The sequence below is a fragment of the Bombyx mori genome, chromosome 16, assembly GCF_030269925.1.
Source record: "Bombyx mori chromosome 16, ASM3026992v2".
Taxonomy (NCBI): Eukaryota; Metazoa; Arthropoda; class Insecta; order Lepidoptera; family Bombycidae; genus Bombyx; species Bombyx mori.
The window spans coordinates 13,960,929-13,977,975 of NC_085122.1; the positions used below are offsets into that span (position 1 = coordinate 13,960,929).

At 39.0% G+C, this 17,047-nt stretch overlaps 1 protein-coding gene across 8 annotated transcripts in view; it reads left to right on the plus strand.

Moving 5' to 3' along the window:
• LOC101736914 (homeobox protein cut) overlaps nucleotides 1-17,047 on the plus strand; it is a 180,833-nt gene that overhangs the window by 46,065 nt on the left and 117,721 nt on the right. The window contains exons 1-2 of one of the 8 annotated variants that reach the window (XM_012696916.4): nucleotides 16,100-16,243; nucleotides 16,386-16,499. The exons of 4 other annotated variants lie outside the window; for them this stretch is intronic. In XM_012696916.4, coding sequence (XP_012552370.2) covers nucleotides 16,425-16,499 — 75 coding nt within the window. In that variant the 5' untranslated portion in view covers nucleotides 16,100-16,243; nucleotides 16,386-16,424. Of the gene's footprint in view, nucleotides 1-16,099; nucleotides 16,500-17,047 lie in introns of those variants that run through there. 3 more of the 8 variants (XM_021352552.3, XM_062673152.1, XM_062673151.1) reach the window with 3 other exon arrangements.

A 17,047-nucleotide genomic window follows, 5' to 3' on the forward strand; every position in this document is an offset into this window, starting at 1 on the left:
ATAACCATTAACCAACGACCCGACTATTCTTCAATTTTCAAAATTCTTGTCAAACCTCCGTCAGTTTTGTGATGAGGATTCCGCACTGCGCTTCAGGTGGGCTGCAAACGTCCGATAAATCGAACGTTGCACGATGCTTATATCACAAATATTATCAAATCTTAGTCGAGTACAGAATGTATCGTACGAATGTAGGGTAATTAAAAATTATTGATGTTAATGGCGATCGCTAATGAAGCCAGATAATAAGGTACCTAGTTAATTGTATCGCCGATCGCTCGCGTCGTTCGGGTTTTTGTTCAAATACCGAACTTAATACGTGACGTTCCCACAGTGAGCCGAGCGCTCCCGGAGACGAACGAGAACGGATTCCATTTACGAATTAACGAATCACCTGTCTGATTGCAGACGTTCGATTTTCGAATTCAAAATTCGATTTTATTCAATTTATAATATGCGTTCTAGAAAAGTTTGTTAAACACTTCTGGAAAGAAATACCTATTCATTTAATATTGGAAACATTAAAAATATATTTTTGTTATCGAAAACCAATAGTTCATCGATATTTATAACATGTATACAAGAGTGTTCTGTTGCATTTTGATAGATCGTAACAGCTTCGTGGCGAACATAACTGATGACAGAATAAGAGACATTAATTGACAATTTGAGCACTCCGCGAGAAAGATTATTACAAATTTAATAATTTATTGGAGTAGATATTTATAGACCATCTGCCATTCTGCTACTCGATACAGCTGTTGTAACATTCCGGATAACGTCTAAGCTATTCCCAAACCAGCGGCTTCTGCGAGCAGGATCCGCACACGCGATACTGCGAAGCTATTGGCGAGACAAACATAAGTCCATAAATCATTTTTTTCAATTAAATAATCTCCAAATAAATCGTTTGTAAAGCATAATGACCACGAATGACGTTTCGCCGGCGCCGTCAACTGTTGACGCCGACAAATTGACAGGCGGCGGTCGCGGAGCACGGGGCGCCGCCCCCGCTCGATGCTAATTCTCAACGGAGGGTATCATTTTTTTCCTTCCTCCGCGATACTTCCGCTTGTTTTCCCGGTGAACGCTTTTCCGGAAGGGGCGCTTCCCATCGGACGGGTACGAAATCGGATGAACATGAGAAATGCTTCATTGATACACGAATAAATTACGAGCTATTTTTTTACTTTATTTAAGCCGACTTAACCTAATAGGTGTATGGCTCTAATAAAGAGCGACGGTGACCACTTACCATCAGGTGGGCCGTATGCTCGTCTGCCTACAAAGGCAAATAATAATAATAATAATAAAGAATGAAAAAAATATAGAATTTAGATAAACGATTAAATAAATGCATATTAAGTACTAATCTATTATGAGCGCCCGTGAACACAAATCATGTTCATTTTTCTAGATCGTACACGACGATCATTCCCGAACCTGCGACCTCTGGGTAGCGGCGGCGGCGAGCGCGCGCTCTTGTGCCAGATTTATTAATAGTCGAAATCGCTGAGTCAATAGTATTAAGTATCGGTTGTCGACTGCTAATGGGGCGTAATCGAAGAGTCCATAAACAACAGGTGCCCGGGATCAAACCCGCGCCGTGACGACACCCATCTGGCGTTCGATGGAGGTACTTCTGTTTATATTTAGTGCGGTGCTCGGTTTAATGCTTCACGATTGCAATCGAATATAAGGCATTTTGATAGAGTAACAGTCCTTTTTTATTCCCAACCTATTCGCTGGTAATCTAAGAGGCTACGCGCGGACGGGAAGGTGAGCTCACGGGTTCAACTTGAGAGAATTTGCTAACACTATCCTTAGCATGAGCAGTGTGGAATCTACCACCAGATCAGAATCGCGACCCACTGAGAAGATCCGGCGAGAAACTCAGTGGGCTGTGTCTGTGGCTAGATCGCTCGCCGAACTCTTCGATACTAAATTTAGGTCGTCATGTAGACCTACATTCCTCGGTTCTTTTGTGAGTTGAATCAACACATCATTTAGACACTCGTGCGCTGATGCACGCTGGTGGAAGTCGTCTCTCGACAGTCTCGCAACACAGTTACTGACGATGACTGTCATTCGTCTGCTAGCCACGGTCTGTTTGCACCCACACTCGAAAATAAACTCAATAACTAAGAGCGCGTAAGTTTAATTTGCAAAGAGAAGGGCGTCGAACCAAAAGGCCACACACAATGGACTCGTCGATGGACCGCAGCTCAATAAATACTTCATAGTATCGGGCTCAGTTGACCGGAGGTCGCGGCTTCGGGCCCTCGCCCTACGTGCCTTCCCTTCGTAAATTGCTCCCCGGGATAATCGCGAGTTGAAGATTGCTTCATGTTTACAATTAGTACGAGACCTATGACTTGGTATGGGGCAGCCGTTGTAACTGAAGTCGTCGTAGCCTAACGGATAAGACGTCCGGTACATTCGTGTTGAGCGATGCAACGGTGTTTGAATCCCGCAGGCGGGTACCAATTTTTCTAATGAAATACGTACTTAACAAATGTTCACGATTGACTTCCACGGTGAAGGAATAGCATCGTGTAATAAAAATCAAATCCGAAAAATTATAATTTGCGTAATACTGGTGGTAGGACCTCTTGCGAGTTCGCGCGGGTAGGTACCACCATCCTGCCTATTTCTGCCGTGAAGCAGTAATGCGTTTCGGTTTGAAGGGTGGGGTAGCCGTTGTAATTATACTTGAGACCTTAGAACTTATATCTGAAGGTGGGTGGTGGCATTTACGTTGTAGATGACTATGGGCTCTGGTAACCACTTAACACCAGGTGGGCTGCGAGCTCGTCCATCCAATCAGGCAAAAAAAAAAGAACTTTGAATGTAACGCGGAATCAACATCGACAAACCTACATTTATACTATTTTGTAATAAGATGGAGACAGATGAAGCTGTATAGATTCGCACTGTCGACTCTACTACTGAAGCAGAAAAACTCAAGACCAAAGTCAAAAGTCCTCATGCCTCAAGCTTGGACTCATGTCGCCAACACTAGCTCGATGTCCAGGAGTTCATTTTCTCTCTGCTCTAAGCAATATGACAATTGTTCTGTAGTGGTTATCGGTTGGATGAGCCGCCGGTACCGCCGATGGCAAGCCTAGCTCCGCTCTTAAACTTTCGTCTGTATAAGCCGACGATAATTTATAAGAAATACCTATACAAAATCTTTTGTAGAGCGAAGTGTTCGTTTATCCCATAAAGGCCAGTAGCCGATCAAGAGGTGTCCGACCGGGATAATCCCGGATTACCCTTGTATGCTGCCACTGAGCCGTGCCGTAATTAGGGTCAATAGTTCCGCTCCGTGTGAACATGTGATCGGCGGGTGTCTTCATACTAACTTATAGTCTTGCTTTTTGGTTTCAAGGGTAATTAACTGTTTACCAATCACATTACTGCGACCTCACGCCTCACGCCTCAAGGTGGGTGGCAGCATTCTCATTGTGATATGAACAAAAAAATTATTTGATTATTTTTTTCACCTTCACAATTCCCTAGTTATTCAAAACCTTATCTAAGTAAATAATATGCGTATAAGTCCAAGGGTAAATAGAGTTGCTTCAGGAAGGACTGGAAGCGACAGAAACAAAAACAAGTGATCATTAACGTTACAATCGTTCACCTTGAAATCAAATAAACTACAAAAGCCGAAGTTAATTTACCGAAAAATAATAATTTACAATATAATTTTATTACAGTCGTAAAATAAATCAAGAAAAACTAAAACAATAATCTTTTGACGGTAATAAAACGAAATACATTTTTATTAAATAAACAAAATAAACAATTAATACGCATCCAGGACTCGAACGCGCCGCTCGTGTAAATAAATCAGGCTAAAAAAGTTCATCTCGATTGAGACGCCACATGTATCATAATTATCATACGCCACGTTATGTTTCCATAACGTTATTTCTAGTTCATATAAATAACTGGCTGCTTCAAACAAATAGACGTTTTCGAGATAACATAATAAAAATTACACATCTTTGACGTTCACAGAATTGATTAGTTTATATTTTAAAGTTAAATAAACATGGGAAACGGTGTGTACCAATGTGACATTACGAAATTGAATCACGAGTAATTCTCGAAATAACTCGAGCCAAAAATAAAAAAAAATATAAATGAAACAATATTTAATTGAAATCTAAAAAACCTACACAAAATCGCGTCACTTCGTAAACTTTATTTGACAAAAATTATCAACGGTTTGATTGACAAGAAGACTACTACTAACGCCATCTGTTATTCGTTCAGGTAACTAAACCAAAGAAACAAAGATTATTTTTATTCGAGTTTTAGTTTGAGTGCGTGTCAAATTGTCTATTTCCTGTCGCAATGTCGACTTAAATACTAAATCTTCAATTACACAAAAGTACTAGGACGACATAAAAGCGAACAATTATAATAAATATATTTACGGCGCGATAAGAAAGAATGCGCAGTTCACGACCGTGTTCATCTCGACGACCTGCGCTGTAAAAGGGGACGCACATACGTGCTAACCATACAAAAGAAAAGGACGGAACCACCTCCGATAACACGTCAATACATTCCACGAGAGACTCGCATGCAACTAACGTCTTTAGCGCTCTTGAAATAAGAATTCGTTTCGTTTGTATCTTTTAATGGAAAACCGATACCGCATCAATATATTTCTCGGCGTCGTCTTGCGCGGGACTTTAGTATTTTGCCCTAAATGAATAAAGGCTAGATTCGTGTGTTCGTTTTTCTTTAAGAAGGCGTTTCGATATCTTGAAGATAGTGAGGGCGTCTGAAGCGATCGAACTTTAATACGAGAGGTTTATCGGAAATTCACCTTTAACGTGGCGAGAGCTGTAGCCGGGCGTGCCTTCCGCCAGCCACGCCCAGCTCTTATGTAGAAAAATGGATATTTTTATATCCCCGATGGCAATAGCTTGCGATAACATCATTCATATATAAATTCATTGTGTTATCTGTCTATGTGTGTATGTGTGTGTGTAATGTGTGTTTTCGTTCGTTCGCAGGTACGTAATGTAATGATGCTGTTTGTGTTTGAGGTAATTTTTCTTCTATCGATTATCTTTAATTCGAAATCCAGTTTGAAATCGGACGAGTGTTACTTGGAGGCTGTCACTAAGATGGGATCACATCGGATACCACGTAACTTCCAATAGTATAATAAAAATCCAACTACAATTTTTTTTAACTTCTAGGTAGATATTAAACAATCCAAATTGTTTTCCGTCTGGCGTGCTGTCATTAATACGTAATCATAAATTCAATTATTTACAATTTATTTTTTTCATGCGATATTCATGAATCACAAAACATCACGACAAGTGTTTTACCGGAAATAATTCATTATCCTTGCTCGCCTGATAGTTTCGTTCAAAATTTGTTATTCGCCGTTGTAAGAACACAAGCCACGTTTGCAGCGAGACCGCGGCTCGTGACGCAGTCGTTAATTCATATTGAATTACACTCTAGTGTTCTAACACAATTCCTATTTAAAAAAAAAAGAACTTTAATTATTATTCGTAAATCGAACGAGTCTCGAATCCAGGAGGACTGGCACAATACAATTTAAAAAAATAAAGCCTTCGAAACAAATGAAGTGAAAGAGCTCGATTAACGATTTTTGAAAAAAGAACGAAAGCATTCATTACGCTGTTCGGATTTTAAAACAATACGTCCATTCAGGCATTGGCCCGTTTGAATATGGAACGTGACGGACAGTTCCAACGGGCGCGTTCCGTTTCTGGCTTTTAACTGTTTATTTCGGTTGATATTCGCTACCTGTGTCAAGGATTACTCGGTTTCATTAAACGCGATGAAAAAAAAAACATTGATTGACATGGATCGTCGGTAGAGTGTCTGTCAATATGACAGTTGGTCCGACGCGCCATCAAACGTCGGTCGGCGCGGTCTTGGTCGAGCCAATTACACACTTTGTTTACGTTTTTATTTACTTCAAGGTTATTATTTTTCCTACCTAAGCTGGTAACATAGAAGATTATGACAGCGTAACCGAGCGAGAACTTCAAGAGAAGAAAGGCAATGATTTTAAATTTCAGTAGGTGCGTAAGTTGTGCCTTCGATCCGAATGAATTAAAGCTAGCGTGTTACATTTGACAAATAAGACTGGTTATTATCATCGACTGCATTCACTACATCGGGTCTCAAGGTACAGATCAATTGAACACGATCACTGCGAAAGAACATTAGTGGTAAGAGAGCGCGGCCCGGCCGAGCCCCGAACACCAATTTGTACATTACAGTGATTGATTCGACCGATACATCACTAAAGGCGTTTTTCTATGAAAAATTGCCATAATCGACTTAAAAACTCATTAGGTCGAAGACAAAGAAATCTTCCGACCGCCATTCCTCTAATTTGAGTTTCTCGATCGAAACGAATTTCTGACGTGATTACTTCGCTCCCCCTTTTTTTACTGTGTGTTATTAAATGCCATCAAAGAATTTTAATTCCGTTATCCTTAATAATTCGACAGTCGGCATTGAAACGAAAGCTTCGCGGTGTGTTTAATAATATGATATTTTTATTTATATCTGTAGCGCAGGGGTGTATGGAACACGCGCACACATGTCCTACGTCACAGACGTCACATTCATTAGTGTTGACAGCACAGGAAATAGTAATAAAGCATGTACTCGGCACAAAAATCATAAACAAGTATTAATAATAATTAAAAAAAAAGCGTGATCCATATTTGAATACGGCGCAGAGCGACGCTCGAGGGGGAGCCTTTCATAGTTCGAAGAGAAAAAACAGTTCGATCACAATGCGTACGTTAATTCAAAAATAGAACGTCACATTGAAAAAAGTTAGTCGCCGTCGCCATTGAAATTAAACGACAAGATAATTTTTTGAATATGGATCGGCGCTATTTGAATAAGTGTAACATTAATATTCTTTTGTGATAATTTCGAATTCGGAACGCCCACGCTCGGCCATTGTCTTGCGAGTTATTGGCTCATTAGGCGACATGTCGCTTTGTGTTCAAAGATTTGAATATTTGATTTTCGAATCGAACAACAATCGATCCAACGGCGTTCGCGTAGTGACTGACACCCGCTGAACTGTGAATCGCAATCATTCAAATTTATTTACTTTAATTTTATCACAAATCAAGTCATTGTCAGAAGAATAACATGCATTATTTCAATTACAATGAAACATATCTGAGAGCGTGATCTGAAATTGAAAACGGCTTCCGTGCTACTCGCTGGCGACTATCTGCGATCGGGCCGCGATTCAAATGGCCCACAAAAGATCTGAAAAGAGTGTAACGATATATTTGAACAATAAGAAAGCGAGAGTCGCCCACGTGTCGCGGGACAGATGTGTTCACGAATTACGTATGCTAATGTAGGTACGTCGTAATCCTTCCGTCGGACCTCCCTGCGCCGTCACCTTGTCTCGCGGTATAATCGATCGATTGTGAATGCGCCCGATGATCTCGATTTAAGATTCAGCTGTTCAGCTTTGTCTTGAACACCAACGTCGAAGCAAAACTGGAAAATTTATTTAATTATTTTTTTTTTATTGCTTAGTTGGATGGACGAGCTTACAGCCCACCTGGTGTTAAGTGATTACTGGAGCCCATAAACATCCACAACGTAAATGCGCCACCCACCTTGAAATATAAGTTCTAAGGTCTCAGTATAGTTACAACGACTGCCCCACCCTTCAAACCGAAACGGATTACTGCTTCACGGTGGAAATAGGCAGGGCGGTAGTACCTACCTACCCGTGCGGGCTCACAAGAGGTCTACCACCAGTAAAACAAGGCATTTTAGATGGACTTTGTTTTTAAATTAATTTTGAACGTGTATAGTCCATCGAATACTACACGTTTTAAAATATTAGAACCACATCTTTCATTTAAAAATGTTTTTGAAAAAAGTTAGTCCGAATGAGGATCCCTCGTGTTCCCGATATGAAAAGGAATGTCGAAAAATGAAAGCGCGCGAATACGCGTGACATTACCGGTAATCGTGCTTTATGAGTTTCTACCGAAATACACGACAGGGTTGCAAGCTGCGAACGAAACTCATTACAATATATTCTAAGTTTAACAAACCTTAAAGAAGGTTAAGTCATTTATTCAAAAATCAAATTAATATGACATAATAATTACCTTTGATTATATACACGTCATAATCAAAGATAATACATAGGTAGAACAATAGCCACTTTTAATCATCGATACAAAACGACGTCAAAAAAGGAAAGACATAATATTATCTACTACGTCTACTAATAACAAGACGTTAATAATAACATCCGTGACAATTCTGCATAAAACTGCGCATCAGAATAAAGAAAATTTGTCTCATACGTATTCCGAACTGTCGAGTATTTCCAAGACAAGCTATTAAACATCAATAGCTCAACCGTTCCTCCCAGCTCTGCATCCCAAGTGCGCTCGTGGCCATGCACTAACATTTGCATAGAACGCCCTATTACAAGTCATTATCGTAAATTTCCGTTCAATATAATAACTGTCCGTTGTGTTCTACACAAAAAAAATACTTATCAATACAAACGTTGCGATATTTCGTTTGAAATTAGAATCAGTACAGTTTCCGCTTCCGTTCGATATTCGAATTCGAGCGTTTCGAATTAAGAACGCGTTCTAAATAAACGATAACGGCCTATGCTATTTCAGTGTAATTGCTGGCCGGTTGATGATAGATAAAAACTTTTTTATTATTAATTAATAAATAATGTAGCTTTTATTAGTTGAGACAAGTCATTATTCTGACATTTTAGAAGCGCGTTATTTGTTTGATTTTAAATTAAAACTATCCGTTTAGAGGTTGCAGGTTCGACAGAGTTCAGTTTTATTTTGAAACTGTATTGTGAGGTAGGCACACGAATACTCGAGTGTAGAAGAAGTTTAGTAAAGAGTTAATGAAACGGTTCATTGGCATGGTTGTAACATAATTGAATGTAAGTATATAACGTTCTTGTAGTCCTCGGTTACCTAGGCAACAGTCTCACGCCGCACACTCTAATCAGAAGTGAGTCATACGACACAATAAGGAACAACCGGATCACTCCACGTTCTTCTATCGTTAAGCCAAACGTATGACGGCATAGTAAGTCAGCGGGGCCTGGCCACGGCAGCTCGTGGGAGCGGAGACTGAAGTGCCGCAGTGAGCGCCTTCAAGCCGGAACTAGTGACCGTTTCACGGTACAATCAAGCACAATACTTTTGTTACCAGTAGCCACAAGGGTCTGTTCTAGATTTGCCGGATGTGTAGCTCACGGGGCTTTAACCCACAGACACAGCCCACTGTTTCTCGCCGGATCTTCTCGGTGGGTCGCGTTTCCGATCCGGTGGTAGATTCTGCGAAGCACGGCTCTTGCTAGGGTTCGTGTTAGCAACGTCGTCAGGTTTGAGCCCCGTGAGCTCACCTACTAGTTAAGATTACGCTGAAATAGCCTCTCAAGGGGGTTAAGTTGCACGTTTTTTTGGAAGATTACTATCGCCCGTAGACACGGTCTCCGGAGGGGAGTAATGTGGTTGATTCACATGTATTTATTTCTTTTATAATATTTTATTATTGTAATTACACTACACAACAATACATACATACTTTATTTTATATCAATACATTTATTTGTCACACAATCATACAAAACTAATTCACGAGCATAGTCAGGCGATAACCGCAGCATACGCCTGACTATGCTTGTGAATTAATTTTGTTTAGTGTAAATAATGGTTTGTATGATTGTGTGATAAATGAATGTGTTGATATAAAATAAAGTATGTATGTATTGTTGTGTAGTGTAATTATAATAAAATATTATAAAATAAATAAATATATTATTATGTATGTGAGTCACCCGCATACCCTTCGCCGCCTTCTACAAGAGCGGTACCCGAGGCTTGGAGCACATTCACTCACCGAGGGTGAATCCGGGGCACAGCACGAGGCTTGATTACCACGCTGACTGAGTGATCGGCTCAGGACTTCCCGTCTGCCATTCAGACAATTTTTTTACTGCTTAGATTAGACGAGCTCGCAGCCCACCTGGTGTTAAGTGGTTACTGGAGCCCATAGACATCCATAACCTAAATGCGTAACCCACCTTGAGATATAAGTTTTAAGGTCGCAGTATAGTTACAACGGCTGCCCCGCCCTTCAAACCGAAACGCATTACTGCTTCACGACAGAAAATTGGCAGGGTGGTGGTACCTACCCGCGCGGACTCACAAGAGGTCCTACCACCAGTAATTACGTAAATTATAATTTTACGGGTTTGATTTTTATTACACGATGTACCTAGCTCCTTCATCGTGGAAGTCAATCGTGAACATTTGTTAAATACGTATTTCATTAGAAAAATTGGTACCCGCCTGAAATTCGAACACCGTTGCATCGCTCAACACGAATGTACCAGACATCTTATCAGTTAGGCCACGACGACCTCACAAAAACGACTATTGTACGTTCAATTAAGACTTAATTAAGCGCCAAGATTAGTTTCTCAGCGAAAAAATATAGAGCACCTGAACCGTTTGGAATGATTGCCGAACACACTGGTCGGGGGGAGGAGGGAGGGGGTAAGCAATAACCATTAAAAGCTTGCCGAGGGCCGTTCAAAAAGTTTCCTTTTCAATAACGCGTCTAATATTCAAATTAGAGCCACTAACGCTTACGCAGAGCTATATATCATAAAGGCTAATCAGATTCTTCCCTTGTTCCGCTCAAGACATTCCCTTTAAATTCCTTTTTAGGGATTAAATGGGGTATGTTGAAGAAATAATGTCGTTGATGCTGTAAAACAGATAAATACTAAACAAAATAACAAAATACTAGAAAAAGTTTATGTAAGCGTGTATCGTTTAATAGACGCGGTAATAATAATTTTCAATATTAGGCCAACATAACCTCGTAACGTGCCAGCTATAATAATATAATAACAATATAAATAAAAATGAAATTTAATAATATAACAATAAGATTCATGTTCAAAAAAATATTCGATTCGTTTTTTTATTATTAAAAAGTCATCCTGAATTGTTTACGAGTAAAATATGTATGTTGTTCGAAATTCAAATTTGCGATGAGCTCCGGCGTATCTCTTTTAAAATTCGAACGTGTAACACCGCACCGACTCGATCTATTCCAATTTGCAATACGAACAGCTCATATAATATTTACGAAGCCAACAATACTCCTTAGAGTAAAAATCGGGGATACTAGACTTCACTGTTTGAAATAACACATTTTATTTATTTAATTTAGTGATTTACATTTCTAATCACGCAGTTACAAAATGACTGTTAGGTCTGGCGAGACTCCAGCTGATATGAATCACCTGGTAAATTTCTAGAATCAGAAGGTCATAGTATCAATCGGTGACCGTTGTATGCAAGACCGCCCTGTCGATCTTTCCTTCTCACGTTGTAGGGTCAATAGGCTCCTATTGAAAATTATACTCATGAACTCTTCTACATCATCATTTCTATTAATAATTCAAACCGGTCGCAGAAATATACCTGAGGGGGCATTCTGATGTACTGACAGCAGTGGCCGGCTGCCCTTAGGCTTAGTGATTAGATTGTACTTTCCTTAGCACAACAATACCGAATTCGTGCATGTTTTCGTAAGCTGGTAACCCCGGAGGCTGGCAGTTCTTCCCCGCCGCGTTTCTTGGCGCACTCTCAATACACTGGAGCGTCATAAAAAATAATTTAAATTGCTCTCTTGCAGTCTCTATCTATCGCTTCGTATCATTTGCATACTAAAGTAATGCAAAAATCTATGCTTGGGACTCGACGAGCTTGTTTCCATTGCTTTCTTATTGCCGAACAAAAGTTGCACACGATTATATTTTCTATGTATCCTGAACCATAGACAGGTTTTTTTTTATTGCTTAGATGGGTGGAAGAGCTCACAGCCCACCTGGTGCTAAGTGGTTACTAGAGCCCATAGACATCTACTACGTAAATGCGCCACCCACCTTGAGATATAAGTTCTGAGGTCTCAGTATAATTACAACGGCTGCCCCACTCTTCAAACCGAAACGCATTACTGCTTCACGACAGAAATAGGCGGGGTGGTGGTACCTACCCGTGCGGACTCACAAGAGGTCCTACTACCAGTAATTACGCAAATTATAATATTGCGGGTTTGATTTTATTTGATTTACGGGGAGGTATGGATTTAAGGATGAGTTCACCACCCACCTAATGATAAGTGGTAATCGGTGCCAGTAGACAATACGAATGCTGACACCTTTTTTGAGACATGAGGTCGAAGTTCAAACTCAAGCTGTGCCGGGAGGGAATAATTGAGCGCTGCGATTTAAAGAGTATAGTAGGATATTCATCATTTTATTGTAATTTCAACCTCAATCCTCGACCTCAAAAGGTGACCTATAAAGACGTATGCCTAATTTGACTTTTAAAAAATAACTTAAAAACTACACCCCAAAAAATTTCATTGAAATTTCAAAGCTTACGAATAAGAAAAATCGTGTCTCAACGGAAACGAACCCAAGCATTACAAGTGCGGGCGTAAGAAATTTTTATGTGTTATTTTTTTCCGTTGTTTTGAAATATGCACGCCGTTAGGTTATTTATTGCCCCCATAGAGGTTATATCCCGGGGAGTAATGAGGTTTCGTTTGGGAGGGAAGTTTAAATGTAGCGATTGACTCGTTCCGGGCATTCTTGTACCTCCCAAAATAACGTGACCTTTGATTTGCTGGGATCTCTTAACATCGCAACTTTTGTCACATCAGCACATCGCCTTTTCGCATTAAAAGTGTACAATTTCCAAAAATATTCGAAATTGAGTTAATATGCGTAAACATTTGGTATCACCAGTGTTTTTCTCATAGATACTGTCAAAAGAGCGTAGTTTAGTATTAGTTTTTTTTTCTTTTTTGGTTTACCTATTTTTTGACTACTGACTTAAATGACAGATAATGTAACTGGTAAAAAGCAAAAAAATAATATTGCAAAGATGATTATTATTAAAAGTATCATATTATGTTAATCCTTTAAAACTCTCCTGTAAAATTAGTAAGTTTTGAAATTATACAGTTTTAATGCGAGAAGACGACATATGCCTGTAAGGTGTTTCACGGGCGCCCTGTACCTACTGACGCTAACGTCTTCGGAATCAGCAGACATCGACCAGTCACCAGTGAGCCGTCAGCACGCCGGCTCGTCTGGTCAGTAACACAGTACGCCCTGTTTTATAAAATATCAGTTATGATAATTTAAAAACGGCCGCGCGGTTAACATAACAAAATAAATGGCCACAGACGAGCGGGCAGGCCGCTAGATTATAAAACTGATAATCTGTTGGAGGTGTTGTCAATAAATGAACATTTTTATAATTTCGTAGTAATTTAGATAAATCGAACTCTTCACATTTTTTATTACCAAACAAGCTTAGACGCGCGTAGGCATAGTTCGAATATTATTATAATATAGGACAGTCGGGTTGAAGGACACATTCATAGAAAGTATTTTTCTGGAACTATTTACACTCTTGTTTGCAAAGCATTACCAATGCTAATGAAGTCAGGTGGCTTCACTTGAAGCTACAAAGTAATATACCTACAGCTTACTGCAAAGCCAAAGCTATGAAAACAATTTGAAGAACACAATAATATCGTAACTGCCTCACTGGATATTTTTTTTCTGTTAAAAGCTCTTTTCGATCTGACAACCCCAATGGAGATTATAAAAACTCGTATGTATGTATATTAATTCATTTTAAATATTATATTAATTAATTAAACAGCGCGCTAAGTGTACCGTGACCGCTGACGAGGTCGACGCACGTTTTCGACGTTACGAAAGATAATTAAAAAAATTCGTTTCCATTTGAAATTCGAACGTTTTGATGATTATTTGAAAACGTTCTAGAATAATTTCGATTTCTTATTTATTTTTTGGCGTAATATGAAATTGGCAAACAAATAATGTTTTGACTAATTGTAATTGTAAAGATACTTGCATTGCATAATATTATTGTAGACGTGTTCTATTCAACTTCTGTACACAAAGTTGCCATGTTATAATTAACTCGATTTGCTTCTTCTAATTTGTATTAAAATTAAGAAGTTGGAAGTTAACAAGCATATTATTATAGTTTACATTACGTCTTGCCCAAGTGCATTGAGATCGTGGCCACATTATTATTATCACTATGCGCTTATACCAGACTGACTCCTGCTACTGCTCCTCTCGACCCATCAAAATGTGAATATCCAAACATGAGTGGCGGCTATGAAACGGTAAGTAGGTACGTGTCTATTCACACGAACGAACTTTCGAACAGAAAACAAAAAAAATAACGTATTTCGAACGTGTTCGTTAATTTAAAATTATTGTTTACGCTCCACAATCACATCGGATCATTCTAAATTCAAATTGCACTAATCCGTACGATCAAACTCATTCATTGGCCAAAACAATAATCATTTCTCATAAAAATTACCCCACACGTCCAATTGGAATTCGACTCTATGTGTGGCGAAATAAAACACAATATCACTCACAATTATAGATGATAATTAATTAATTTGACTAAAACATTTCCAAATTCTTTCGGAGTCAACGAATCGTGGTTACAGCGTGTGAGACCGTACCTAGTTTTAATGCTATTGTGTTTTAGAGTCGTTCCGTTACACAGTAATCATTCCGAATTAACGTTTTTATTTTTTATTATTATTTCATTGATGAACTTTAGCGCGATAACAAAAGTACCGTTAAATGAACAATTAAAGAAAGCCTTATTAAAAGTACTTTCGGGCTACTTGCGTTCAATTAAAATCAAAAACCGTTAAATCAAAAATGTTTTTTTTTTTTTTCGAAAACGGTTGGTGAATCTGTTGCGGAGACAGAGAAGTGCTCAATAGTTTACCTTCGGCAGCGCAGGACTACTTAGCATAGTCGATCGGGCCCCGCCGTGAGAACAAGCCAAAACTGTACTCTAAATGTAATTACTATTCGCATATTAAGTAGAAAACGACATATCCGTAACGTGTATAATTATATTTTTTATCAAATTTGCATATCGATTCGTATAAATCATAGAACAAGGGTTACAGAGACCGGTTTTTTTTTTCTTTAATTTATCGAATGAATATAGGTCGAAGGGCTTCTAATTATTCACATATTAAACAGTCGATGTGTCGTTTGACGGTGAGAAAGTTCACGAACATTACAGCCCCGAAGATTGTGTGATTTATTAGTTTTACGATCGAATGCGTTTTTCTGGTTTCTTTTGATGCGTCATTTGCATGTCAGGTCAACGGACACGTTGGGGTGCAGGGTCGAATGTTAAAGGTCAACCGGATTCATTTGTTTGTTAGTTTCAAACATGATTTGCTATATGAAAACAAAAAAAAAAAACAAATTAAGAGTTAAGAAAAAACCACCTAGCCCGATTTATTTCTAATAAAATCATTGCATTTCAGCGTCATATATTTCAAAAGCTACATCGTAAAATATGAGTATTCTTACAACGTGCGGGCCGCCCGAGTCGCTCGCACATTGTCAGCGACAAAACTAAATGACTCGGAGTGATCCTTCAATAAAACCCAAAGTATCATTTTTCAGAGTGATTACGTCAAACATCCATTCACAAGGGTTAAAATATTCAACACTAAGTTCGATATTAATGCACACACATGGCGCGGTGCATTATTCACAGAAATCATTTCGGAACGTCGCGAGACGAACAATGAATTAAATACCGATACCGCGGATGCTGTGCGCATCTGTACCGGGGGTCGACAAATCTTAACCCTAATCCTATCTCCTTCGAAAGCAACAAAGACGCATCGAAATATATTGAAACCTGTTTTGCCGATTGACAGACCGATTCCGATATTTAATGCGCGCCACAATGCTAGTTGAATGCATGCGCGCATCGATTTGCATACGTTTTCTTTGGGTATGTAAATTATTTGTTACGATTTTTATAAGGAAACGGCGCTATGGGAAACGATCGGCTCGCGTTCCCGTCGGTATGTAAATGAAGAGATAACGCGTAGAGATGGCTGACTTTTATCTTTGCTTGTTAGTTGGTCGCGCGCTTTTGCTGTGACAGTGTCACGCGGCGGCCCGCGCGCTTCCCTCGCCGTCACACCATCGACTTCGGTTTTCACGAATACTCGACTTGAAATACGCGAGTGACGCGGGTGACGCGGGTGACGCGAGTGACGCGTTCGATTATTGACAATTTCTTTTTAATTCCTTACTGTTTTATGAACATTGTTCGTTCCCAGCCCGCCGCGACGCTAAGCCCAAATGAACAATGTTCATAAAAATATTTTAGTTTTATTTTTTTTATGTTATTTTTTTGCAGGTTTCTTTGTAATTTGTAAGCGAAAGTCTGTCCGGTGCTATGAATGTACAGTTGTGTGAAAAATTGAGTTACTTGTTGATAGAAATTATGAAAATTAGAAGTTTCTATCATGAGGTGAGTTTTACTTTTGTACTTAGGTGTTTTTACTTTTGACTTGAATTATTTTTGATCTTTCAACAGATACGTTGGTTGGGCTTACTTATACACTTAGGATATAAAACTAAACTTGGTTACTTGCAAAAACTTCAATAAATATTTTTATTTATTTTAATGATAACGATTTTCAAATTCAATTGTTGACTCGGAGATTGATCACGCAAACTATCGAGGGCTTTCATTGGAAATCATAATTTAATAAAAACGAAAGATTATTAAAATATAATCGTATTCATATCAGAAAGAAAATGTCATGTATCATAATGATTACGTCACACTGAATTTTAACTTTAATTTAGTTCTTGAGGTGTACATTCAACCCATTATATTTTTGTTATTAATATTGTTATAAGGCGGTCCTGGTTCGCGATAGGAACGGATTTATTTGAGTGAGGACAGGAACTTTTTGGGAAAGAGAAAGTAATTAAGGAGTTAATATCGCTACTATAGGTGTAGTGGCAGCAGCTACAGGAGACTCGGCCGCGTGGTCTGTATACGGAACACTA